This window comes from Bicyclus anynana, chromosome 13 (assembly GCF_947172395.1).
Source record: "Bicyclus anynana chromosome 13, ilBicAnyn1.1, whole genome shotgun sequence".
NCBI classification, from domain to species: domain Eukaryota; kingdom Metazoa; phylum Arthropoda; class Insecta; order Lepidoptera; family Nymphalidae; genus Bicyclus; species Bicyclus anynana.
Window position 1 is genome coordinate 9,140,756 of NC_069095.1, and position 26,695 is coordinate 9,167,450.

Consider the following 26,695-nt stretch of genomic DNA (forward strand, 5'->3'; position numbering starts at 1 on the left):
TGTAGTAGCAGCAGTTAGTGACGTTATTTTGACGAAAAACTGGTATATAGATACATAATTTCGTTTAAATTAATCTAAAATGTTAGATGATCACAGAAACAAAAAACGTTACCACTTAATGTAAAATTATGCAATTAAGGTTATTTCGTTGAAAACATAATGTACGACTGATACGGAGCCCCCCGGACTACAGGGGCCCCTTACGTGTGCAAGCAAAAAAATTGTAAAAAGTAATCTACAATATTACTTAATCTGGTGGTGCGTCCCGGAAAAAAATAACAGAAAAAACTTCAGAAATGACAAAAGTAAAAAAAGCAATACTTTATGGAGAACTTTCGGGATTTGCCGCTCGTCTATTGGGCCTCCCAAATAATTTTGATACAGGGCCTCTCTAAGGCACGCTACGCCACTGGTTAGATGATTGCAAAAACGAAAATACTATGAAAAACGATGCAGTGACTGATTACTTGAATGGTACACCAAGTTACATAATAACCCTGCAGGTTATTAGACCAATGAGTCATGAGACAGTTACTGGTAAAGTACCTAAGTACTTCTAATAACGATAAAAATTAACCACATCATATTTTCACAAGGATAGAAATTGGAGACAGGAGCTAGTGTAGATATGACTTGAACGGGTTTTTCTAGTGATTCGCATACAGTTTATAAGTCCACACACGTTGGTGCAGACTCATTTTGATACGTTACCTTGCGGCGTATAGTGTAGTGATACGAGTAATCAACTCACATGTGCTTGTGAATGATTGTTATTTCGTACATAGTGCACTTAAAACAAAAATGAAGGATTTAATACCAGTGATTTGTAAGTATTTGTTAAGTTTTAACATTGTATTTTATAGCTTAGCAAATAGGTAGTTTAAATACATATTGTTTACTATTCTCATAGTATTTTTTATCCTTAAACATTAGCTGGCATCGTAGATCACGTAGGCATTTTGGCCGAGAGTATTTATTTTGTAATTTGAAACATTTTTGGAGCATAATTAACCAGTGCCGGATTAAGGAAACTTGATGCCCTAAGCAATTTTCCACCTTGCACCCCCTCCAGCATTCTTAACGGAACAACAAATAAACGAAAAATAATATATACCCACAGAATATGTCATCAAATACCAATGTCAATTTTAAACGCGCGGATGCTTTAACTTTTGTGTTTGAAAGGCTTGTGGGGAATTGTTGTAGGCTGATAATGTTGTTTCAAAGAATGCTGGACTTTACGTCTTTGATTCTAGCAGGACTTACCTACGACCTATCTGCCAAACTTACCCGATGCAAAAGAAAAAAAAGATAAAGACACTTATGTAGATACTTACACAAATACTTATGTTTTGAGCCAGATATCTAATTGTCTTTTCGACTTCGGCTTACAGTGGAACCCGCTAGCAAAGAAGGTACTACTAGATACGCTTATAGGCACTAATAGTTGAATTCATAGACGTTGTAGGGGATCATTCAACCGTTGAGTGTCAAATTCTCAAACAAATAAGGGTTAAATTCGAACGATCCCCTGGCCCCTACAACGTCTTTGAATTTCACTGTAAGTTTACGCTTAGATAGGTATTTCAAAAGCCGATTTTTTATTTATTCTTTACAAGTGAGCCCTTGACTACAATCTCACCTGATAGTAAATGACGTTGCAATCTAAGACAGAAACGGGCTAACTTGTTATGAGTAGGATGAAATCCACACTCCTTTCGGTTTCTACGCGTATTCGTAGGTACTGGAGCGCTAAATCGCTTGGTGGGATGCTGTGGCAGTATGCGGCTAGTTACTTTTCTACTCTACTATATATATTATTTATAGCGCGATGCTGCTTAAAAGTCAGTCAAAGGCATATCCCTAACTTGGAAGACGAAATCATAGGCTGAATAAGTCTTTCAAGTTTTCGTCATTTTGTAGTAGCAGGCCGTAGTTAAGGGCTCACATTAAAAAAAAAAAGCGTTACTTCCGCCTTTTTAAGATCACCAAAAACTAATAAAAAATTAAAAGGTTGTTATTGCTCATGATTTTGTCTGTTATTCTGTGGTTATTATAATAAATGAGGTGTATTTTTATTTAAGAGGCAATTATTTCGAAAACCCTAAGAAATGCTTAATCGCATAATATTATAATAATTATTGCTCGCAATTTAAATAAAGTTCACTATACATTAACGCATTTTTCACCTCAGCATTGAAAATATTGTGGCGTTAACGCTTTGTGCGGACATTCACATCGAGTACATACCTATGTAGGTACCAACAGAAAAATGTATAATTATATATAATAATGATAAAATATGAGAATATATTATACACAATTAGTTTCTATAATGTATAACTTCCGTATTATATACTGCGTTACAAATTTGTTGAATGTACTATGTATATAAATAAATACTATTTTTAATTTTGCCGTATTCTATCTTATTAAAATTCAATATTTATAATCTAAATCGTCTAACCAGTTTCCGACGACTTTGTTCATAAATTTAAGTGTAACAATTTTTTCCATATCTGTGTAGGTACCTATTATGTAAAAATATAAAAATTTGTATATATTTTTATATTTTTTTCATTTTAAGATTTTTTATATATATGCTAAGATAATACAAAGTAGCTACCTTTAATTTGACTGGACTAAGCACTGTATTCTACCATAACTATAATTGTGCCAAGAAGTCATCAACGTTATTTTGTTTCGTATATAAATTATTTAAAATCTAAATCTAAAAGTTAATGGATATGACTCAACAACAACTCACGGGTTCGATCCCCGTCCTTTGGTCTATTGTCGTGCCTACGTAACTCAGACTACACTTTTTTTTAGTCTTTACAAGTTAGCCCATAACTGCAATCTCACCTGGTGGTATGTGATGATGCATTCTAAGAAGGAAGCGGGCAAACTTCTTAAAACTCGCACCCCTTTTGGTTTCTACACGACATCGTACCGGAACGCTAAATCGCTTAGCGATACGTCTTTACCAGTAGGGTGGTAATTAGCCACGGCCGGAGCCTCCCACCAGCCAAAACACGACCAAATGTTGTGCAGGGTTCGTACCAATTTACCAATAATAATAATTGGTCGTATTGAAAAAAAAAATGGCAAACATTCTTTAATTAAAAAAAAACTGTTTCTTTGCGCAAAGTTATTAAAAGAATACTATATTTAATGGCTAACCGTGGCTAACGTTGGACCAACAACAAATCGTGACCAACGCATCTATTTACTCGTAATAGTACAATCGATTCTGTGAATTTCAATTAACATTGCAGGTAGGTACTAGGTACATAAGGTTTAATAAATTACAAATTACACGATTATTTAATTACTAGCTATAAATTAGTACTGTGCACATACACATGTTACACATTTTTAAAAAACATCCTTATTTAGGGTTCCGTAGTCCACAAGGATTATAGTTTCGTCATGTCCGTCTGTCCGTCCGTCCATCCGTCGCAGAGACTATTACTACTAGAAAGCTGTAAATTAGCATGAATAGTGTTGGGGACACTTGACTCTAACAAAAATTAGATCTACTGACTAAACAGTTGTTTATGGATACGTGAAAAATTTCACGAAAGTAGGATATATGAAATTACAAGGAAAACTATAACGGCTAATAAGCAATCGCTATATAAAGAGTAATAGCCGACCAACTTAATTGGAAATTGAAAATTGCATACTAATTCCGTTGTAAGAATATGATAAAGTTGTCAGTACGATAAGTCTGAGTCTGTTAAAACTAGAAAGATGAGATTTGGTAAGAGAGTGTATATTAATTACATCTACAGAGAGGTAGAAAGAAAATTTGAAATAAAAAATTTTTGGGGTAACATGCAAATTGAGGATGAATATACGATGAATGAGGGGTATCGTTATCGGTATTTTTGTGCATTACTTATTGGATTAAAGTGCTAACTTAATCTACGGGACCCTACGATGCACGTGGCTCGACACGCACTTGGCCGGTTTTTTCTTTAACCTATCCAGCCAAGCTTACAATAATTTGTGGGTATTAAAACAGGGCAATCAGTCTCAAAATCAGTAATCAAAATAATTTATTGGTAAAAAAAACATTGGGAGGTACCAAGGTACAATAAATGTAAATCATATTACATACCTATGGTAACGTGGACAGTTGACACTGGCAAGACACCAGTGGCGTTCACTTCATAGATGCAAAAAAACACTGCCTATCCTAAGGACTTAATAAAAACTTATGTTGGACCACAGAATACGTAGTTGGACAAGGTATTTTCCAATTTTGCCCTATAGTGCGTACCCTGATTTAAAACCTTAGGCACGCCACTGCTAGACTCCTCCCAAAGCCACCACGCTCCAAACTTAGGTACACGATTAAACTTTGTACTTTATTATACTATTCTGTACTTCTACCACCGGGTCGGTGGGTATGCTAATGATCGGTTAAATAATTAACACATGAAGATGTAGTAAACGTATTATAGATAGATTGTATAGATAACAATAAAAACTATAATAACAAATGAGCCGTGATAACCTCTACCTTCTTAAGAAAATTTTCAGATATGCAGGTTTCCTTACGATGTTTTTTCTTCACCGTTTGAGACACGCAATGATATTTAATTTCTTAAAATGCACACAACTAAAAGTTGGAGACGGATGCCCGGACCGGATTCGAACCTATGCCCTCCGAATCTTAGGCCGAATCTGCCTTTTAAGAAATTAAATATCATTGCGTGTCTCAAACGGTGAAGGAAAAACATCGTGAGGAAACCTGCATATCTGAAAATTTTCTTAAGAAGGTAGAGGTCATAGCCACTAGGCTATCACGGCTCTTTAACTCATAGTAATTCTGTGAAATTGTCCTTATTTACAGTTATTGTGATAGCATGCAACCAAAAAGTGCTAAGTCGGAGTTACAGAGACGTAGTAGACGATAATGCGATATTATATGCAGAGTCACAGTTCTACGGACCATATTCAAGCGACAGGAACGCCCCCTTGCGCCAGGTGTGGGGACTTAGAGAACTCGGTGATTATGATTCGTCCGATGAAGATGATTATCATCGAGTGGTATTTCCTGACACAGAGTAAGTTTGAGTTTCTTGTAACTAAATCTCAATAACTCGTTCCGTGGATTTATATCTAAGAGGTCCCTAAATTATGATCAATATATCCGTCAATTCATCATTATCAACGCATATTCGGCTCACTGCTGAGCTCGAGTCTCCTCTCAGAATGAGAGGGGTTAGGCCACGCTGGCCCAATGCGGATTGGTAGACATCACAAACGCAGAGAATTAAGAAAATTCTCTGGTATATTCACGATGTTTTTTCTTCAACATTTGAGACACGTGATATTTAATTTCTTAAACCCGGACCGGATTCGAACCCACACCCTCCGGAATCGGAGGCAGAGGTCATATCCACTGGTCACGGCTCTTTCCGTCAATTATTGTGCATTAATACAAATATGCACGGTGTGGTCCAGTTGCCAGCCTATTTGAATTCGGACAAGGTCGTGGGTTCGAGACCTGTGGCTCTATTATGTAACTCGGTGTACCATTCAAATAATAATCATTTTTCGTCGTATTTTCGATTTTGTGATCATCTTACATAGTCATTTCAACGCAATGATTTCATCTACGCCATGTTATATACAGTTACGTATTTATTTATTTCGATCATCTAATATTATTATTTCAACGAAATTCCGTAAGTAAAAAAAAGGATTTTTGACAATACGATACGAGCCAAAACGCTTTCGGCCTGGTTATGGTCTATTATTGTATCTGCTTCATGACGTCACGTTAACACTAAGTCTTAACCAAACCCCTGATTTTTTTTTATTTTTTACACGTTAGACTACAATCTTACCTGATGGTAAGCAATGATGCAATCTAAGATGGAAGCGGACTAACTTGTTAGGAGGAGAATGAAAATGCACAACCCTGTCGGTTTCTACACGACATCGTAACGGAACGCTAGTCGCTTGGCGTTACTTTTTTGCCGGTAAAGTAGTAACTAGCCACGGCCAAAGCCTCCCACCAGCCAGACCAGAACCAATTCAGAAAACCTCAATCGGCCCAGCCGGGAATCGAACTCATGACCTCCGACTTAGAAATCCACCTAGTGTCGCAGTCTTTGTCGTTCGTCGTCGAACGACGACGAACGACAAAGACTGCAATCGTTCGATCGTTTTTAATTTTTCAGTTCGCGTGACCGTCACACATCGAGTCAAACAAACCATAGAAATCTTCGCCAATGTATAGCATCGTGTGAGCCATCTTCAGAGTACCAACAGGTCTGCGGGACGGACGGCGTCACATATCAGAATTTGGAACAGCTGCAATGCTTCATGAGGTGCGGAGTAGGTAGGTATTATATATACATCGGCGTGCACTTCATACAAACAAGTTAGCCTACAATCTTAAAAAAGCTTGACTACAATCTCACCTGATGGTAAGTGATGATGCAATCTAAGATGGAAGCGGGCTAAATTGTTAGGAGGAGGATGAAAATCCACACCCCTTTTGGTTTCTACACGACATCGTACCAGAACGCTAAATTGGCCGTACGTCTTTGTCGGTAGGGTGGTAACTAGGCACAGCCAAAGCCTCCCACCAGCCAGACCTAGACCAATTAAGAAAACCTTAATCGGCCCAGCCGGGGATCGAACCCACGACCTCCGTCTTGTAAGTCCACATACGCATACGCATATCGTCGAGATCGTTTTGTTTGGAAGTCCATGCAAGAGACTTATGTCCAGCAGTGGACGTCCATCAGCTGATAATGATGATAGTTCGAAGAAAATAGCTGGAGACACCATGATGCCAATATAGGCTAATATTGGACCATCGAGGCACTTCAATGGTTGTTAGCCTATTTAAGGCCTGTAGCCATGCGGCACGTCGATTCTCTTTCTACAAACCCTAACGCTCCTAAAACTATACAAATGTATGGGAATGACAGATCCGATCGATAACTTGATCACGTGACTTGTCGATAGCAAATGTCATTCCTATATATTGTTTTAAATTCCGAAGCATTTGTGATTGTCAAAAAAGAATTGACGTGCCACACGGCTATACGGCAAGGTCCTAAAGCCTTTTTTGAGTCTGAGCGCCACAATCGAACTATAACTTTTTATATAGATATTTATAGATTACGCAAGTTCAAACAATAATTTTCGACACTACTATGTTATTACGACACACGGATGTAACCTATTATTGAATGCCAAAAAGTATTGTTTTAAGCTGACTATGACAGTGTTTATCTGTTCACACATTTTTTGTGGACAACGGAAAATATTACTTAATCATATCATAGACGGTCTCCGTGGCGCAGTGGTATGCGCGGTGGATTTACAAAACGAAGGTCCTGGGTTCGATCCCCGGCTGGGCAGATTGAGATTTTCTTAATTTGTCAAGGTCTGGCTGGTGGGAGGCTTCGGCCGTGGCTAGTTACCACCCTCCCGGCAAAGACGTACCGCCAAGCGATTTAGCGTTTCGGTGCGATGCCGTGTAGAAACCGAAAGGGGTGTGGATTTTCATCCTCCTCCTAACAAGTTAGCCCGCTTCCATCTTAGACTGTATCATCACTTACCATCAGGTGAGATTGTAGTCAAGGGCTAACTTGTAAAGAATAAAAAAAAATATCATGTACCTACCTACAATTATAAAAGGCTTGGTAGGATCGACTTATAATTTAACTATAGTGTGTTTTTTCTCTACAGAGACAAAAATGACGTTTCATGTGTTGCCTGATTTTTATATGCAGTACTTCAGCTTTACGACACGTTGAGCTATGTCGACTTTGGTTATTGATGTCATAATTACACATTGTACATTTATTTTATTTCTTTTGTATCATTGTATTGTTTTTATCGATTTTAATCGAATCAGAATCGTTAGGACAACCTTATTCTTTATATGCTGGTCACATTATTTTCATGTTTGACGTTTCTAATTGTCATTTCAGTCTCTGCTTTAAAAAAAATTTTAATAAAAAAAATTCAACCGACTTCCAACTCAAAAAATAACTTTAACTAAAAAGCAAAAAATAACATCCTACCTATGTGCTACCTTCTGATCAGTTTGAAGGCGGTGCCAAGCCAGTGATGTTTTAATTAAATACGTTTAAACTACTAAATTTCTGTGGTTATTCCAGAAACAGCTTTAATTAAAACACGACACTGGCTTGGCACCGCCTTCAAACTGATCAGAAGGTAGCACATAGGTAGGATGTTATTTTTTGCTTTTTAGTTAAAGTTATTTTTTGAGTTGGAAGTCGGTTGAATTTTTTTTATTAAAATTTTTATTTTTTTATTTTTAGTGTTAGCATACCTACTGCGCGTGTACAGTCACAACCTATCTAAGTGGAAAGTTCTTATCAATACAAAATTATCAAGTCCAAACACAAGGTAGCTATTGTGAGCCGTCGAGGAGTTCTCTTCACTGTGCTTCGTCTTCATCACCAGACCCTTATTACAGTCGCAATCCATCTAGGTGGAAAGTCCTCATAAATACAAATTTATCAAGTCCAAACACAAGGTAGCTACTGTGAACCGTCGAGGAGTTCTCTTCACTGTCCCTCGTCTTCATCATCAGACCCTTAATACAGTCACAATCCATGTAGGTGGAAAGTTCTCATGAATACAAATTTATCAAGTCCAAACACAAGGTAGCTACTGTGAACCGTCGAGGAGTTCTCTTCACTGTCCCTCGTCTTCATCACCAGACCCTTAATACAGTCACAATCCATCTAGGTGGTAAGTTCTCATCAATACAAATTTATCAAGTCCAAACACAAGGTAGCTACTGTGAACCGTCGAGGAGTTCTCTTCACTGTCCCTTGTCTTCATCACCAGACCCTTAATACAGTCACAACCCATATATAGGTGGAAAGTACTCATCAATACAAATTAATCAAGCCCAAACAAAAGGTGACTGCTGTAAATCCTTGACGAGTTCCATCGTCTGTGTTTCAGCTCCATCATCAGACCAACTCCAAACCTTCATAAAGTTGTAGTGGTTTAAAATACCTTATGGAAACACTAACAAACGTACTAGCCGTCTCTAAAACTTTCGAAAGTTCCCCTCAATTTCTCTAGGATGCCATCATCAGATCCTGACATGAAAAAAATGGGACCACCCTGGAAGTAAACCCTACAAAACAAAAAAAGAATTTTCAAAATCGGTCCATAATTGACGGAATTATCGCTGGACATACATAAAAAAAAAAAAAAAAAAAAAAAAAAAAAACATACATACAGCCGAACGTAGAACCTCCTCCTTTTTGGAAGTCGGTTAAAAAATAGACTTTAACTGATACCCCGTACCCGCGTAGTTTCCGTCCTCGTGGATATATTATAGCCTAATATATTATGTTACTTACAGGGTAGGGAATTACTATTGACATATCCAGGCTGAGGCAACACTGAACGGTTGTTTCGGTTTGAACCAGTTCACGTAATGTCAGCTCCCATTCATTCCCCTACCTTTCGTTTACCCTACCTACCCCACCTACCCTACGTAGTTGTTAAATATGATGTGCCTGCAACTTTACTCGCCTGCCAGCATTTAAACAAATAGATAGGGTAAATAAAACGAAAGGTAAGGGATTGCATAACGTAAATTCCAAGGTACGGAAAGTGTAATACTAGCAAATTTTTAATTCTGGGCTAAAATAATATTTTTAACTGATAATTTCTTGGGAGAAACTCTGTATTTCATACGCCGACCCTGGATTCAAAGCGAAGATCTCGTTAACTTAAGACATGCTGATCCTTGGACCAATGAGGCCCTTATGCACTCTACGTAGCAGTAACTGCTACCGGCGACTGCAGTTGACTGTCGTTGACTGCAGTCGTCGATAGCAGTTGCTGCTTGTGTAAATGAACCCTAACAAATAGAAAGAAAAGAAATATCTTTATTTTTAGGCAGTGCCACACATTACAATAATAAATTCTAAATATATAGCTTATAGCTATAGCAAAAAAAGAAGAACGCCCTGCAATATGTGGCATAACCTGGAAAAAGGCCCTAACTCAGCATTTTGCTACATACTTCCTATCCAAAAAAAAGTATGCAGCACTGATTTTGAGGACCCAGTTCAGGTGCCGCCACGTACACAGTTCAACATCCTATGTAAACCAACGATCTTTTAATAATGTAAACTATTATTAATTAAGAACAAAAATAAAACTAAATAGATAGGTACATTGATTTTTACAAAAATACAGAAAAATAAAACATCAATGATTAATAACAATAAAAATATCACCTGCAATTATACCTCTTTTTTCTAATGGAGATAACTAAATACTTGTTATTTAATATTATAAACATTAATAGTTAGTATAAAACAACATACGAATCATTATATCATTATATTATTATTTGTTACTCAGACGTCCGCATCCGCCAGTTGTCACCATGTTCCGGCTGGAGCACCACGTCTCGGCCAGCCACAACGACCACACTGAGCAGCCATAAGGCATGCATGGCCACGTGTCCGACCACGTCCGAGTACAACCCTGTGTGTGGCAGCGACCACGTCACATACAACAACCATGGAAAGCTGATGTGTGCACAGAACTGTGGAAAAGGTAAAGTTATTAAGAGATTTTACTTTTTTTTTTATTAAAAAGGATTAAATAGGGAAGTTAAACTAACTTATCCTATCGTGTCCACAGGCGAATGGTAGCAAGAAAACCTGCTGCATTTTTTGCACCGCATAAAATTTGCCAGGACTTTTGTCACCAATCGAGGCAACTAGCCTCGGTGAAATAATTCAGACAATTTTTTAGCACAACAAATTTTAGATACAAATCATAGGACTTCAAATGAAAAATTTAAAAACTCGAAATGTCATTCACACTCACTTCGTCCGTTTTATATTTTAACAGCGGAATACTAACTTACCCCAAATTTCCGATTTCACTCAAATCGCTTTAGCGGCTTAGCAGTGAAAAGATAACAGATAGACAAACTTACTTTTCGCATTTATAATATTATAGTAGGTAATGTAGTTACATTAAACATCACCCGCAGCTCATGAAAGTTTAACATAGCATATAATTTATTTGTAATTTTGCACATTTTGTATAATAATAAGATTAAATGTTATGATATGATTATTTATGTAAGGTAAACGACCTAAGCTGGTAAAGTACCTACATATTGTATCAAATCAAAGTATTTTTTTTGTGCTTAGGACCTGACAGAGTTATTACACAGTAAATGAACATAATAATCTCTCGTCATTAGTATAACATTACGTATTCTGTGTAATGTGTATATATTTATAATATTAAGTAGGTATATATCATAGTTTGTCTTCTTCTGTTAGTAGCAATAGCGTCATGTCATTATTCTACCATATTTTATGCGGCTCGTCCTGCTCACCTCTTCTTTCTTCTTCTGCCCACATCTTTGCTTACTTCCTACGCCACTCGTGCAGTGTGTAGCGAGCCTTTATGACAAATGAATAAAAAAAGGGCATGTATACGAAATAAGATTCAATGAAATTTCATTACAGATGTTCAAGTTAAACGTCGATCGCCGTGTCCGAATATAAAATCTACAGCAGACCCAAGGACCACGAGTACTACAACGCCTAGAAGTACGAAACAGAGCATCGCAGTAAGCGCGTGCATCACCACGTGTCCCAGCACCTCGGAGTACCAGCCCGTTTGTGGCACCAACAACGAAACCTATTTCAACTTGTCGAGGCTACAGTGCGCCATGTACTGCGGTGTTGGTAAGCATATATTTTTTTGTCATTCAGTGTGCTCAGTGCCTGAAGACAAAAGTCTTCGAACAGTGCGTGTTGCCAGTGATGACCTATGGATCCGAGACTTGGTCGCTAACTCATAAGAAGAAATGAGGCTCATAAGAAGGCTCAGAATCACACAGCGATGGAACGAGCTATGTTAGGAGTATCTCAGCGTGATCGAATCAGAAATGAAGAGATCCGCAAAATAACCAAAGTCACCGACATAGCTCAACGCGTTGCGAAGCTGAAGTGGCAATGGGCGGGGCACATAATTCGAAGAGCCGATGGACGTTGGGGTCCCAAAGTGATATTATGATGATGATGATGATGGTTTTTTTGTAATATGTAAACCTCTTTAATCTGGCCCTATCGCAAAATCCGTTCTAGTGGCTACCTAAGCCATACCTAATACCATAAATCATGAAAAAAGTTACGAAATATAATGTGGTTTAGGAAATTTTAAAATTCAAACTCAAAACGGGGTTTGGGTTTTCTATTCTGTTCCATTCCATTGTCGCTGTCGCCATTTTTTCGAGTAGTTCTGCATTTTCAAATTTGGGTGTTAGACCTTCATTTAACTTCATACTATATTTGAACGCTTTTTTAATGTCCGTTAAGAAAACTCGTGCGAATAGATAAAAGTCCGTTTAAACTAGAAAGCTGTTTTTTTATTGAATTTGAAATTTAGGTCTTTTTTAACCGACTTCAAAAAGGAGGAGGTTCTCAATTCAGTCGGTATTTTTTTTTTATGTATGTACACCGATTACTCAAAGACGCCTGGACCGATTTTTAAAAAAGGAAATCAAAAAAAATCGTTTTCAAAATTTTGGTCCGACACGCACTTGGCCGGTTTTATTTTTATTTGTCGTACCTTTTTCATCACTGTATATATAGTTCTTAAATGATATGTTGTACTTTAAGTTTAACTTTAAGTTTTAACAAAGACTTTGTTTCAGACGTATCACTCCTAAAGTCAGTACCGTGCCACCTTGAAGATAATTCACACAACGAGGAAAATGATGATGAAGATATTGATGTGCGAATTCCTAAACTGTGATGTATCACATAATTGCTATAACGATTAACTGGCATGTAAATATTTAAAGTTTATTAACAGAAGATGATCTAAGAATAACTTAAATGATTTGTATTTATTAAGCGTAAATATAAGATCTGTGATAGCCCAGTGGATATGAAGATCTGTGATAGCCCAGTGGATATGACCTCTGCATCCGATTCCGGAGGGTGTGGGTTCGAATCCGGTCCGGGGCATGCACCTCCAACTTTTCAGTTGTGTGCATTTTAAGAAATTAAATATCACGTGTCTCAATCGGTGAAGGAAAACATCGTGAGGAAACCTGCATACCAGAGAATTTTCTTAATTCTCTGCGTGTGTGTAGTCTGCCAATCCGCATTGGGCCAGCGTGGTGGACTATTGGCCTAACCCCTCTCATTCTGAGAGGAGACTCGAACTCAGCAGTGAGCCGAATATGGGTTGATGACGAAGCGTAAATATAACTGTACCTAGATAAGTACCTAGTTAATATACTACACACAGATGTGTAGACCAGACAGTCCTCATTTTAGTCCTCCCTGAGAGTGTTATCACTTATCAACGAACTAGCCAAGTTGTAGTCACGATGCTGTTTATGATGATGATGATGGTGAATGGTCAGTGGCGTGCACAAGGTTTTTAACTAGGGTATGCACTATATGTAAAAATTTGAAAAATGTGTAAATGGTGATAATGAAGACGTTTCCAACTGATCGATCAGTGCAATAATTGGTGATGTTTATGTCTTATATGAACACAATTTGGCGAAAACTGAAATTTATAATATTTGAACCTTGCCGCCATGTTAATTATTAAATTAAATTGATTGATAATCTAATGACGAACTATAGATAATGATTTTACAGTAAAAGACTAAGCAGCCACCACTTTTACGTGACTTCTATTTCTTTTCATCATCATCATCATCATGTCAGCCGATGGACGTCCACTGCAGGACATAAGCCTTTAGTAAGGACTTCCAAACATCACGATACTGAGCCACCTGCATCCAGCGAATCCTACTACTACTACTACTACTACTACAAGTGCGGGGTCGCCATTCCAACACTTTGAGACCCCAACGTCCATCGGCTCTTCGAACTATTTTATTTCTTTTAAATTAATTCAATTCATTATTTTAAAATTTTATGACATAGGAACCTGACTAGACTTCGTTTAAATAATTTTATTTTAGTTTTAAAATTAAAATTTTATATGACATTAATTTACGAACTGATCAATATGTTATGTGAATAAACAAATATTGTACATATGTGATAACTGATTAAGATTTTATTAATAGTTGATGTTTATTTAAATGTTCATTATTATGTGGTTTATAAATATAAATAAGTGGTAAAACTATTGGTGTCTTATTAATAGTTAATTGCTAAAACAGTAAGCGAATGTGGTCAGTTATAAATTTCAAGTTTGGAGAATATTGACCAGTAACATTTTATCTTCGACAGAGTGTAAGTCTCGTTTAGAATTTGTTAGTGCGATAGTTTTTAATAATATTGAGTTAAAATTTGTTATACCTATTAAGTACCTTTAATTCCAAACCTATATGGAATTTCAAATAAACGTGTAGACATGAACTATTTATCTGACTGTTTATTTTTATTCATATGGATTTTATATGCACCTGTGGAGAGTACTTCCCGTAAGTAAATTCCCGAGAATGTACTTATTACATGGTTGTTACTTTGTGACAATTAGTTTACATTAGCTGACGCCGCGCGGTTTCACCCACGTGGTTCTCGTTCCTCGGAGAAAATATATAGCCTATAACATTCTTTGATAAATGGACTGTCTAACACTGAAAGAATTTTTCAAATCGGACCAGTGGTTCTTGAGATTAGCGCGTTCTAACAAACTCTTCAGCTTTATAATATTATAAAGTATAAACTACTGGATAATGATGAATATTGGGTATTACAATTACAAGGTTATTTCTTTTGGAACAAAGACAAGTTTTATCATTTAAAATGTTCGTGTTTCTTTGTGGGGCTGAGTATACTTCTATAATAATTAGATTCAAATTCTAGGTAGTTTTGGACCAATTAAGATTTAAATTTTAAACATATTTAAATTAACTCGAAAACAAATTTCTTAGTAGCAAAGATGTTTGAGAGATAATGATTTTACAGTAAAAGACTAAGCAGCCACCACTTTTACGTGACTTCTTTATTTCTTTTAAATTAATTCAATTCATTATTTTAAAATTTTATGACATAGGAACCTGACTAGACTTCGTCTCTAAATAATTTCATTTTAGTTTTAAAGTTAAGATTTTATATGACATTAACTTACGGACTGATAAATATGTTATGTGAATAAACAAATATTGTACATATGTGATAACTGTTTAAGATATTATTAATAGTTGATGTTTATTTAAATGTTCATTATTATGTGGTTTATAAATATAAATAAGTGGTAAAACTATTGGTGTCTTATTAATAGTTAATTGCTAAAACAGTAAGCGAATGTGGTCAGTTATAAATTTCAAGTTTGGAGAATATTGACCAGTAAAATTTTATCTTCGACAGAGTGTCAGCCTCCTTTAGAATTTGTTAGTGTGATAGTTTTTAATAATATTGAGTCAAAAAATTTTCAACCTATTAGGTACCTTTAATTGCAAACCTTTATGGAATTTTAAATAAACGTGTAGACATGAAATATTTATCTGACTGTTTATTTTTATTCATATGGATTTTATATGCACCTGTGGAGAGTACTTCCCGTAAGTAAATTCCCGAGTATGTATTTATTACATAGTTGTTACTTTGTGGCAATTAGTTTACACAAGCTAACACCACGCGGTTTCACCCACGTGTTTCTCGTTACTCGGAAAAATATATAGCCTATAGCATTCCTTGATAAATGGGCTTTCTAACATTAAAAGAATTTTTCAAATCGGACCAGTAATTAGTATATATTAATATTAGTTAAAAGAGCCGATGGTCGTTGGGGTCCCAAGGTGCAAGAATGGTGACATCGCATTAGAAAGAGCATTGCTGGTCGTGGTCGACCCCTAACAGGTGGACTGACGATATTAAGCGAATCGCAGGAATTCGCTGGATGCAGGCGGCTCCGGATCGTGATGTTTGGAAGTACCTACAAAAGGCCTATGTCTATTTAAATTTTAAACATATTTAAATGAATTCGAAAACAAATTTCTTAATAGCAAAGATGTTTGAGAGTACCTACTTGAATTGGTTTCCATATGAAATATAAAAAGTAAATCATAATTATTTTGAAAGACCACTTGCAGTTGCAGTCCTAAGCCCCCATTCACACAAGTCCTAAGCCCCCATTCACACAAGCGCTTTTTTAACGTCCTTTATATTAGAACAAATGCATTCCCAAGTATATATCATGTACACACGTCAGCGTTTTATAAATGCGACGCTTTTTTTCGACCTGTGTTGCATTGTCAATTTTGGGCGTTGGAAATAGACCTTCATTTAACTTCATACTATATTTAATCGTTTTTTTAACGCCTGTTAAAAAAACGCTCGTGAGAATAGGAGAATATAATTCAATTTCCTAATAAATTTATAATTCACAGATGGATTACGAAGGCATTGCGATTTATCCACCCCTGTGTGTTTGCGAAAATTAGTTCAGGATGTCGTGCCTTTTTTCGTAAATGGAATACCGGAGCGTGGTATTTCGTCACTGGACCCTTTAACGGTTGAGAATCTCAATATAGTTCTCTCGGGAGGGATAGCTATTGATATCCATGAAGGTTTTACAAGAGGTCTTCGAAAGTGTCACGTTGATTCAGCACGGTATGTAAGAGTATTTACGTCATCAACCCATATTCGGCTCACTACTGAGCTCGAGTCTCCTCTCAGAATGAGAGGGGTTAGGCCAATAGTCCACCACGCTGGCCCAATGCGGATTGGCAGACTTCACACACGCAGAGAATGAAGATAATTCTCTGGTATGCAGGTTTCCTCACGATGTTTTCCTTCACCGATTGAGACACGTGATATTTAATTTCTTAAAATGCACACAACTGAAAAGTTGGAGGTGCATGCCCCGAACCGGATTCGAACCCACACCCTCCGGAATCGGAGGCAGAGGTCATATCCACTGGGCTATCACTGCAAGAGTATTTGTACTAATGCAATCCACCTTATGGGCCTAAGCTCAAAATGTAATGTATAGGTAAGCGCTCAGACCAATTAATATTGGACTTATATTGCATTACACTTCACCAACAAAATTGTCTGTCGTTTTTTTAGGAATGGACACACATTACACATCGGATAATTAAACACCAATAAATAATATCCTGTGTCCTTACACACAACTATTTCGTATTAGTAATACACACAAGTTTAATTTTAACACGATGAAACATCAATTCTATATAGGTATGCAGTCTGTATATAAACAACTTTGATCATGATCGTATATTTTTGATCGTAACCTCCAGAGAAGCAGGTCCTATAGGCTTTAAAGTTATTGGTTTCATGGTTAGCGTGATGGCCTGTTGCTGTTTTTGAGTTAGTGGCGAATGTGCAAAACAAAGGCAATAGCATCAAAGTTTAAAACCTGTTCGACTATGTACCCTGGTAATCTTGATTATAACCTCCTTTGATTTGAATTTGAATTCTGACTTGTGACTTTTTTGAAAGGAAAACAGCATATAGCGTAACCATAGATTTAAGATTCGGTACAAGTAATGTTCGTAACATTTTTGAAATACCTGACTGTTTTTTTTTTTTTTTTTTTTTATTCTTTACAAGTTAGCCCTTGACTACAATCTCACCTGATGGTAAGTGATGATGCAGTCTAAGATGGAAGCGGGCTAACTTGTTGCCGAAGCCTCCCACCAGCCAGACCTGGACAAATTAAGAAAATCTCAATCTGCCCAGCCGGGGATCGAACCCAGGACCTCCGTCTTGTAAATCCACCGCGCATACCACTGCGCCACGGAGGCCGTCAAAAACTGACTGTCATGATGATAGTGGTGAAAAATAGTAGGTTTTCTGAAGTAGCTACAGTTAATTATTTTTTTTCTCTTAGACAACAATTTAATTGAATAAATTACATAAAGCATTAGTCATTGACGTGTAAAAAATTCAACAAGTTTTAATATTATTGTTGGTGCCTACTTATTAATATCTATCAATTGTTCAATTTAGGAATATCGATGGAACTCATTATGAAGTGAAACTTAGTTGCAATTTACTTATAAAGGGTAAATATAAATCAAAAGGACAATTGCTTATGTTTGCGATCGATGCGGAAGGCGATTCGACTATCAAATGTAGTAAGTATATAGATTATAAAGATATTTTTTCTTAAATTACTATTTGACGACCTGCCTCCTGGCACAGAATACATAGTATTGCAAATACTGCTATCAAGGATCAAAAAGTGTTAAAGTATTTTAAGCCCGGCTCTTTCATTACATTATCTTGGTTAAATACTCATATTGGTTCGTACTTGGTTATTGTTCGAAGAGCCGATGAACGTTGGAGTCCCAAGGTGCAGAAATGGCGACCCCGCACCCGAAAGCGCTGTGATGGTCGACCCACCACTAGGTGGACTGAGGACATCAAGCGGGTTGCAGGGAGCCGCTGGATGCTGGCGGCTCGAGACCGTTTTGTTTGGAAGACCACGCAAGAGGCCTATGTCTAGTAGTGGTCGGCCATCGGCTTTTAATGATGAAGATAATTCGTATTGATTATTATTATTATCATGCTGGCTGTCTAACTCAAAAATACAGCCAGTATCCTTTCCAGCATTCCACATAGACATGATTTGTACAACTATTAGGATAAATCTGCTTATTGTATTCCTTTTAAATAAAAAAACTTGATTTAATTGATTTAATTTAATTAATTGATTGAGCTTGAGATTTTATACGCCTTTAGAATTATTTTTAAAAGAGCTATAAGCTTTTTGGAAAAAAAAGAATATTTGTCATATCTTTTTAAAAATGACCAATATTCCCATTCCGCTCCAACAAGTCGGGAAATACTGTTGTATTAAGAGGGGGTACGACAAAAATCTAGCGTAGTGGGAGGTAGCAGGTATCAAGAAAGGAAGGATCATCAGAATTTAAAAGACTTATGTCCAGCATTTCATCAGTCAAGCTAAACGTCCATCAACTGATATAATCATGATTTAAGTAAAATACTTAAATCATGATGATGATCATGACGAACTTAGCATTCTCTACATTATTAAAAGTATGATTACTTCAACTTCTTTTAAAGCGCCTCTCCATTACTGAAGTTGTTCAGTATCCTAAACTTCTTCTTATCCTAGGCGGAAAATCTCTCCAACTGTTTTTATACCGGCCGGTTTTTATATTTCGTAGCCAGGACTTCTTCCTTTTTACTACTTCCTATGGCCAATTATGATGGGCAAGATTGAAGAATCTTGCCCATCATAATTGTTTGAAGCAAACGATACCTATCGTGTCGCATTCTTCACACATACATTCTACTACTTTATATACCTACAAGTATAAATTATTTATTTCAGAAGATTTAAAGATGACCGCCACTTTTGAATTAGTGCCTATTACAAAATCAGATGGAAAGCAATACATGAAGATACAGGATTTTAATTCAACGCACGATTTCGAAGGCAAAGTTAACTTTCATCTGACGAACCTTTTCCCAGGGAATCCAGAAATGAGTGAGTTTTCCTATAACTTAACATTTAATATTTCTTTAGACTATCTATTAATAACGATTTAAAATTTCAATATAATTTTATGCATATACCTAATTCAAGAATTTATGCAAATTCACTAAACTGATTTTAATTAATGTTTATGTTACTTACTAATTGTCTATTACTTATTCAAATTATATTTATAACTCGGATATATCTTATAAGGAAATTCTTTACGTGAGAAAAACGATTAAAACAATTTTTCGATTTCTATAGAAACAAATTTTATAAACGCGTTAGATCGTTGATCTTTTACTTCAACATCGTTCCCGATCTAATCTCTCTAAGAACTTTGTGGGTTTAAGAGTTTAAGGTTAATCTAAGCTGTGTCTTACATTGCAGGTGAATTTGTATTGAAATTTTTGAATGAAAACTGGCGGCTAGTAGTCGAAGAGTTTGGAGGACCATTTATAGAATTCGGCGTCAAGAGTGTTTTGAACAACGTAGAAAGAATATTTGATCAAATACCTGCGTTGGAACTCGCACAAATGTTTATAAATTAGGATGTTTCTTAAATTCACTTATTAAATTAAATTTTTGCGTACTACTACGGTGAATTTAAAGTAAAAGTTCATTAAAATCTTCGTTTCGTGGATCTTTAGGTTTAAAAAAATAATAATTTACGTTTATTAAAGTTTTTGATTATGTATATATTCTTGCTTAATATCTAGCAGATAACTTAGAAAACTAACGATATATGTATACAAGATTAAAAATTTCGTAAAAATTTTGAGTTGTATGTATTATTTAATGACACATTATAAAAAATAGAATATAAAAATGTAGTCCAAAAATCCTCAGAATCAGTACGACACGAACCGTTGCATCAGTAATTTTCAATATTATTCAAGAAATATGGCGTCTCATGTTTATTAAATATTTTAAAAACTGTTCACAAAAACTAAAGAAATAAGATTTAGTATTTTTTTATTGGTAATTAGATATTGATTATTATATTAATTTACGAAATTGTTATTAGTGTTAAATTTTGAAATACAAATTATGAAAAAAGTTTGTATATGCGGTTGTCAAGGAGATGCGTGACGTTTGTAAATAATAATTTTATTCAAAAGACTTTAGAAGAAGATGTTTTATTGTAAAAACTCAGTCTGGTTTTTAATTAATTATTATTTTCACGTTGTTCTCGATTTATTAGGAAAGATGTAAGGAACCTTCGGAGGGTAGGTCCGTCTCTGTTTTATGTGTACTTTTAAATATTTCCAATGCAAACAATTTGCGATCTAGGTAATACTTATTCTATAATTTCTAAAAAAAAATATTCTATAAAATAAGTCGCGGGCGTCCGCTAGTGGTGAATATTTTTATCTCTTCAATTCATACCTTGAATAGGGTTTGAAAGTTAATGAAAAACATTGAAGGGAATCGATAGATAAGAATAAAGTTAATTTAAGTAAAATGTCAATAGTTGTTGTGTATATCAAACGAGTCATTTGTCATATTGCCTCTGCAGTCACTTCAATTCACATATCCGCAGTAATTTCATTATTTTTATTGAAATTATTTTAAGTGAACGTCGCGGTCGTCAGTAAATACATAATTTATCAATGAATAATAACAGATTCTGTTTTTCAAGTATGTAAAATATATCGTGGCTGTCTGTGGCTTTTGAATGTTTGAATGAATACTTCTTAGAATTACTTTCTTCAAAATGGAAACAAAAGTACAGGACAAGAATCGTGACCTGATTCTGGACGCAATAAATCCATTGCTAAAGGTTGAAAATATTTTCGGCTTCTTCAGATTTCAAGTTCTAAATGGTCGCATGAAAAAATCGAATAAAAGAATGAAATTTTACGCATTATTTCTGATAAGTGTATTATTCATTGCTTACTCTATTATTTATTTAAGTGATGTTATATCTTCTAAGCAAATGTATATTAATGAAGTGGTAATAGTACTGATTTTGACACTACAGTATGTTGTATTGATAGTTAATGTTATGTGTTCTAATAATAAGAACATACTCATAATTGAATCACTGGCTAAAATAGATTATGGACTTGAACTTTCAAGCAAAAATGTTTATAATAAAACTCGTCAGCAAGCAATAATATTCTTGTCAGTATTATTTTGTCTATATACAACTAATTTCGTATACGAATGTATACATTTGAGTGACTACAATGTTTATACTGGAGTGTTCCATCATGTCACTAATATCGCACGGCATATTGAGCTAGTTGTATTCTATGTTTTTGTGAAATTAATAATAATGCGTTTAGATATTCTGAACGAATATTTAAAACAAATCATTGACATAAAAAGTGCAAACCAATCCACCACTTACTCAAACAATCAATTGTCTCACAGCGTTCTTATAAATTGTAACAGTTGTTTTAATAGAATTTGGAATAAGAACAAGAGAGAAATTGTATCATTAGCTAAACTGTTTGATTTTGTGGGAGAAACTACAAATAATTTGAATGAAGTTTTCAACTACCAAATATTAAATGCCCTCATCTGTACATTTGGATTTACTATCTTACTGTCTTGGATGGCCATTCAGTTATACTTTTTTAATAAAAATATCGATGGAATAATATCACTGATTTTACAATGTTTATTTGAAGTGTCCTTTATTGGTTTGATATGTTATGTGTGTGAGGGCATGAATTTAAAACGAAAATCTACTGGAATGTTAGTAAATAAACTTATAATGGATTATGATCTTCCTCGTCAAAAGCGAATTCAAGCGAAGGCGAATGGGACTCCTCCAAGGCACGTAGCGTGCCTTGGAGGAGTCCCATTTAATAACATGTAGACTCATTTAATAACACTTCAATAAAATATTGGGGTCGTAAGATACAGAAATAGACACTTGATCAGTAAAACAGGATCACTAAAACAGTAAAAACTTTCCTTGGGCAGTAGGGTAAAAAAGACAATTATTTTCTGAAGAATTAATCTATATTTTTATAATTTCTCCACTCTAACACATAATTTTCTTGCTTCTTATGTTACTAACAATAAAACCACACCATAACTATTATCATTTAGTTGAAACTGCTTACAGATCACTGTCTGTTCTTGCCATAAAACAAATACATTTGGTATAAAAAAAAAACAATATATAATGACGATTCACGATATCAGTCATCATTTATTATTACAGTTATCTATAAACAAATTAATTTCGAATTTTAATATACCATGGCATTTTATACTTCTACGCAAAGCTTGTATATCTAGATTTTATTGCTTTGATTGACATTACAATTCTTAAATAATTTCAATAAAACGGGTTTGTATGTAGGTATATACGGAAAAGCTTTATACCTACAGACTATAATTATTAATATTACACACACACACAATTGTCGTAATATATTATACCTAATATGATAATAATTCTAAAAAAGCTTCAATAGTAAAGCTTGCTCATTTAGCCCTATCGACCTAACGCGCAGACGATCAACAATAAGATGCATTAATTAGTTACGAGCTAGTAAATTAGACAATTAATAATGTACTATAATACAATTTAGAAAAAATGCGAAAGTTGGATAATTACTATAAGATATGTTGTCGAAACGCTTATAAATTTAAGTATTAACTTTATGTCAATAGTGATCATGTCATACGCATAAATCTGTAAAGACCACACATCGATCAACTCCATAAAGGCTTTAGCTTGAGTACGTATTTGTCTGGTAAGGCTGTAATCCATGACAAGTTCGTTTACTAAAACCTTGGTCAAGTTACGCTTCAAAAGCAAAATTTCACAAGTATAAGACATAAGACCGACTGAAAAGATTTCAAATAAACAAATGAATATCATTTGGGCTAAAGACACAGATGTTCCTAAAGCAGATCCGATATCATAGATACTCACCCATATTGCTATTAAAATGTACAGGAAAGTAGTAAACAACGCTCGAAATATGTGGAATTTGAAAACTTTGTTAATCTCATTACACGCTTCCCCAATTAAATCATAGCTGTTAGCTAAAGTGTGAGTTATAGAGTAATTATTCACTGCACACCTGATATTTATAAGATCGATTTGTGTTCTTAAATCACTTACCGGAATATCCAGAACATTGCTTTGATATTTTATTTTAATGACCTGTTCTAAAAGAGAATTCACAACTCCAAGTCTATCTGTAATTGTTTTGATAAATATATAAAAAGAGAACACTTCAAGGTGTCGTTCAAAATCAATAAATATTAATATTATTCGACTTACTAGTGGTTTATCACTATCCGACATCGTAAGGGTGTAAATTCCTAAAAGTACGTAAATAAATATCAACAATGATATACTAATTTGAATGTATCGTCGGGAATCCCTATAGGTCTGTTTATTATTTGAGATATTTAGAATATCGTCTACGTGGACAATGAGTTTTATGATACGCACATGGTTTTCAGTGTAATATAAAAATAGTGCTGTTGATGTGATATATTGTATCGCTGCTAGCATTGATGAGATTGCATCAACTTTGTCCACAATGTCATATGTGTCCGTAAATGTCTTGTACATTACGGTGTAAGCAAAAATAATCATATAAGCTGCCACAGGAACCAACATTGTGAAGATAGAGTAACATTTCATTGTCTTATTCAGTAAGTCGATATTTCCACTAACTTTTCTGTATCTGAATTTTCCAAATAAGTTTTCAACAAGAAATAAAGGTCCCAGCATGTAAAGAACCGAGTCCAGTTGAGAGGTTACCTTCATGTTTTTAATATTTTTAACAGCTTTCTTTATCTTGTGTTTTAATTTATTATGTATCTTCATATACCTATAATATATACTTTGTTACGTTAAAGTAGAGGTGCAACACCTATAATAACTCAATTTGAAATACCGTACCAATATTATTTTAAAAAAGCCGTTACTTCCTAATCTTTTAGTTGATTGATTTATGGTTTACTTCCATTTGTAGATTAAGTTACTTCGAATAATTTAATTATTAAATGACTAGCTGACCCGGAAAACGTTGCTGTGTTGACCACCCTTATTACAGGGTTATAAAAAATAGATAATAACTTATCGCTCGTGAAATATACATATAAAATTATATTAAAACGTACAAGTCATTTCGGAGGAGTATGGCGATGGTATCACAATTACCACAATTACCAATAAATAAATATTTTAATGCTACTTTTGTGCCTGTCGATTCTATGTATTTGTAAAATATATAGGCTTACCTTGACTTAGATATTTCTAAAATATTTAGGTCAAGGTTAATAATTACAAATTGGTAAGTAATTGGTTAGAAAAAATGCGAAACTTGAATAAGTACTATAAGATATGTTGTCGACACACTTATAAATTTGAGCAACAACTTTATGTCAATAATAAACATGTCATGAGCATAAATTTTTAAAGACCACAATTCTATTAATTCCATAAATGCCTTAGCCTGGATACGCATTTGTCTAGTAAGTTCGTAGTCCATGACAATTTCATTCACTAAGATCATAGTAGATTTGCGCTTCAAAAGCATGATTTCACAAGTATAAGACATTAGAATGACTGACAATATTTCAATAATACACGTCGATATCATGTGGGTTAAGGATTTAGAAGTTTCAGTAGTTCCTATATCGTAGATTGTTGCCCATATTGTAATTATAATGTACATGAAAGTACTAACCAATGCTCTAAATATGTTAAAATTAAAAGTTTTGTTAATCTCATTACACGCTTCTCCGATCAAATCATAGCTGGTAGCTAAAGTGTGAATTATAGAGTGGTTGTTTATTGCAAACTGGATATTTATAACATTGGTTTGATTTCTTAAATCACTTGCTGCAATATCCCTAACATGACTTTGATGTTTAATTTTTATAACTTGTTCTAAATGAGAGTTCACAACTTGAACTCTATTTTTAATTGTTGTTATAAAAATACAAAAAGACAAAACTTCGAGGTGACGTTCAAAATCAATAAATAGAATTATTGCTTCACGCACTAACGATGCACTGTCGCATACTAAAAAGTTAAAAAATTCTGCAAATAAGTAAATAAATGTTATCAATGATATTATAATTTGAATCCTTTTTCGAGAATCCTTATATGTCTGTTTATTATGTGAGATATTTAGAATATTATCTATGTCGACAATTAGTTTTATAATACGCACATTGTTTTCACTGTAATACAAAAACATTATAGTTGATATGATATGTTGTATTACCGTTACCATGGCGGAGACTTCATCTACTACGTCCACAGCATTGTCTGTTTCTGTAAAAGTATTGTATAATACGGTGTTAGCAAAATTAATAATATACATTGTCACGGGGACTAACAGTGTGAGGATTGCGTAACATTTCATTGTCTTGTTTATTGTGTCGATATTTCCACAAAGTTTTCTATATCTGAATTTTCCAAAAATATTTTCAATAATTATTATGGGTCTTAGCATGAAAAGTATTGGTTCGAGTTTGGTTCCCTTCATATTTTTATGTTTATATTTTAATTATCGGTTTATTCATAGGTTTATATTTTAAACACCGTAACAGTGGTAACGGTTAAAAAATAGATCAACCAGAGGTGCAACCTATTCTGTAACTGATTAAGAAATGCTATCCACTACTATTAAATTTTGTACGGATCGTTAGAGTCTAATCTTGATGTTATTAGATTAATTAAGTTATCCACTTCCATTTGTAGATTAAGGTATTTTGATTAATTAAATAGTAGAGTAGGTACAATATGGTAGATAAGTGATACATAGTTAATACACATTAAAATGTTTCCTGTAATTTTGAATTATGTTTAGTTAATACTAAAATAAACATCAACGCATCTTCTTCTTAAGTGTCGTCTATAGAGGTTGACCACCATTACCGCTGTTAACCTTAGAGGTGGCAGTTCGGAAACAACAATCTTAGGCTCATTCCTCACCAGTCGTGGAGGTTTTTAACCAGGAAGTGCATCATCTATTAGGTTTACTTGAATCTTTGTGTTATTTACCTACAGTAAAATCCGGTATTTATCATGGCGCATTCTTGCCGTTCTCTGCAGTATCGTCTCGTTTTGCCGTATTCGCCGGTATACCCACATCTCAAAAGCTTTTAAGCGTTTGCACATTATATTAGTATTTATTCATGCCTCCACTCATAATTCATGAAAAAAATCAATATAGACTATATACGATATATAACGATAGTCATAAAATCAGGTTAT

At 34.7% G+C, this 26,695-nt stretch overlaps 5 protein-coding genes across 5 annotated transcripts; 3 read left to right on the forward strand and 2 right to left on the reverse strand.

Moving 5' to 3' along the window:
• The first annotated feature begins 668 nt into the window (after positions 1-668).
• LOC112054566 (follistatin) lies at positions 669-14,425 on the forward strand. Its single transcript, XM_024094398.2, has 6 exons — positions 669-826; positions 4,865-5,078; positions 6,201-6,361; positions 10,402-10,599; positions 11,532-11,753; positions 12,725-14,425. Exons 1-6 carry the CDS (start codon positions 802-804, stop codon positions 12,823-12,825), a joined length of 921 nt encoding a protein of 306 aa, XP_023950166.2. The 5' UTR covers positions 669-801; the 3' UTR covers positions 12,826-14,425.
• Positions 14,426-14,572: 147 nt separating this feature from the next.
• On the forward strand, positions 14,573-20,044 carry LOC112054565 (circadian clock-controlled protein daywake). Its single transcript, XM_024094397.2, has 5 exons — positions 14,573-15,568; positions 16,397-16,619; positions 17,985-18,112; positions 19,336-19,491; positions 19,873-20,044. Exons 1-5 carry the CDS (start codon positions 15,499-15,501, stop codon positions 20,031-20,033), a joined length of 738 nt encoding a protein of 245 aa, XP_023950165.2. The 5' UTR covers positions 14,573-15,498; the 3' UTR covers positions 20,034-20,044.
• Positions 20,045-21,194: 1,150 nt separating this feature from the next.
• Positions 21,195-22,312, forward strand: LOC128198691 (uncharacterized). Its single transcript, XM_052885162.1, has one exon. It carries the CDS (start codon positions 21,200-21,202, stop codon positions 22,310-22,312), a length of 1,113 nt encoding a protein of 370 aa, XP_052741122.1. The 5' UTR covers positions 21,195-21,199.
• Positions 22,313-22,530: 218 nt separating this feature from the next.
• On the reverse strand, positions 22,531-24,626 carry LOC112054568 (uncharacterized). Its single transcript, XM_024094401.2, has one exon. It carries the CDS (start codon positions 24,290-24,292, stop codon positions 23,033-23,035), a length of 1,260 nt encoding a protein of 419 aa, XP_023950169.2. The 5' UTR covers positions 24,293-24,626; the 3' UTR covers positions 22,531-23,032.
• A 26-nt stretch (positions 24,627-24,652) lies between these two features.
• On the reverse strand, positions 24,653-26,411 carry LOC128198641 (uncharacterized). The gene has a single exon (XM_052884976.1). It carries the CDS (start codon positions 25,962-25,964, stop codon positions 24,774-24,776), a length of 1,191 nt encoding a protein of 396 aa, XP_052740936.1. The 5' UTR covers positions 25,965-26,411; the 3' UTR covers positions 24,653-24,773.
• Between the last annotated feature and the right edge of the window lie 284 nt (positions 26,412-26,695).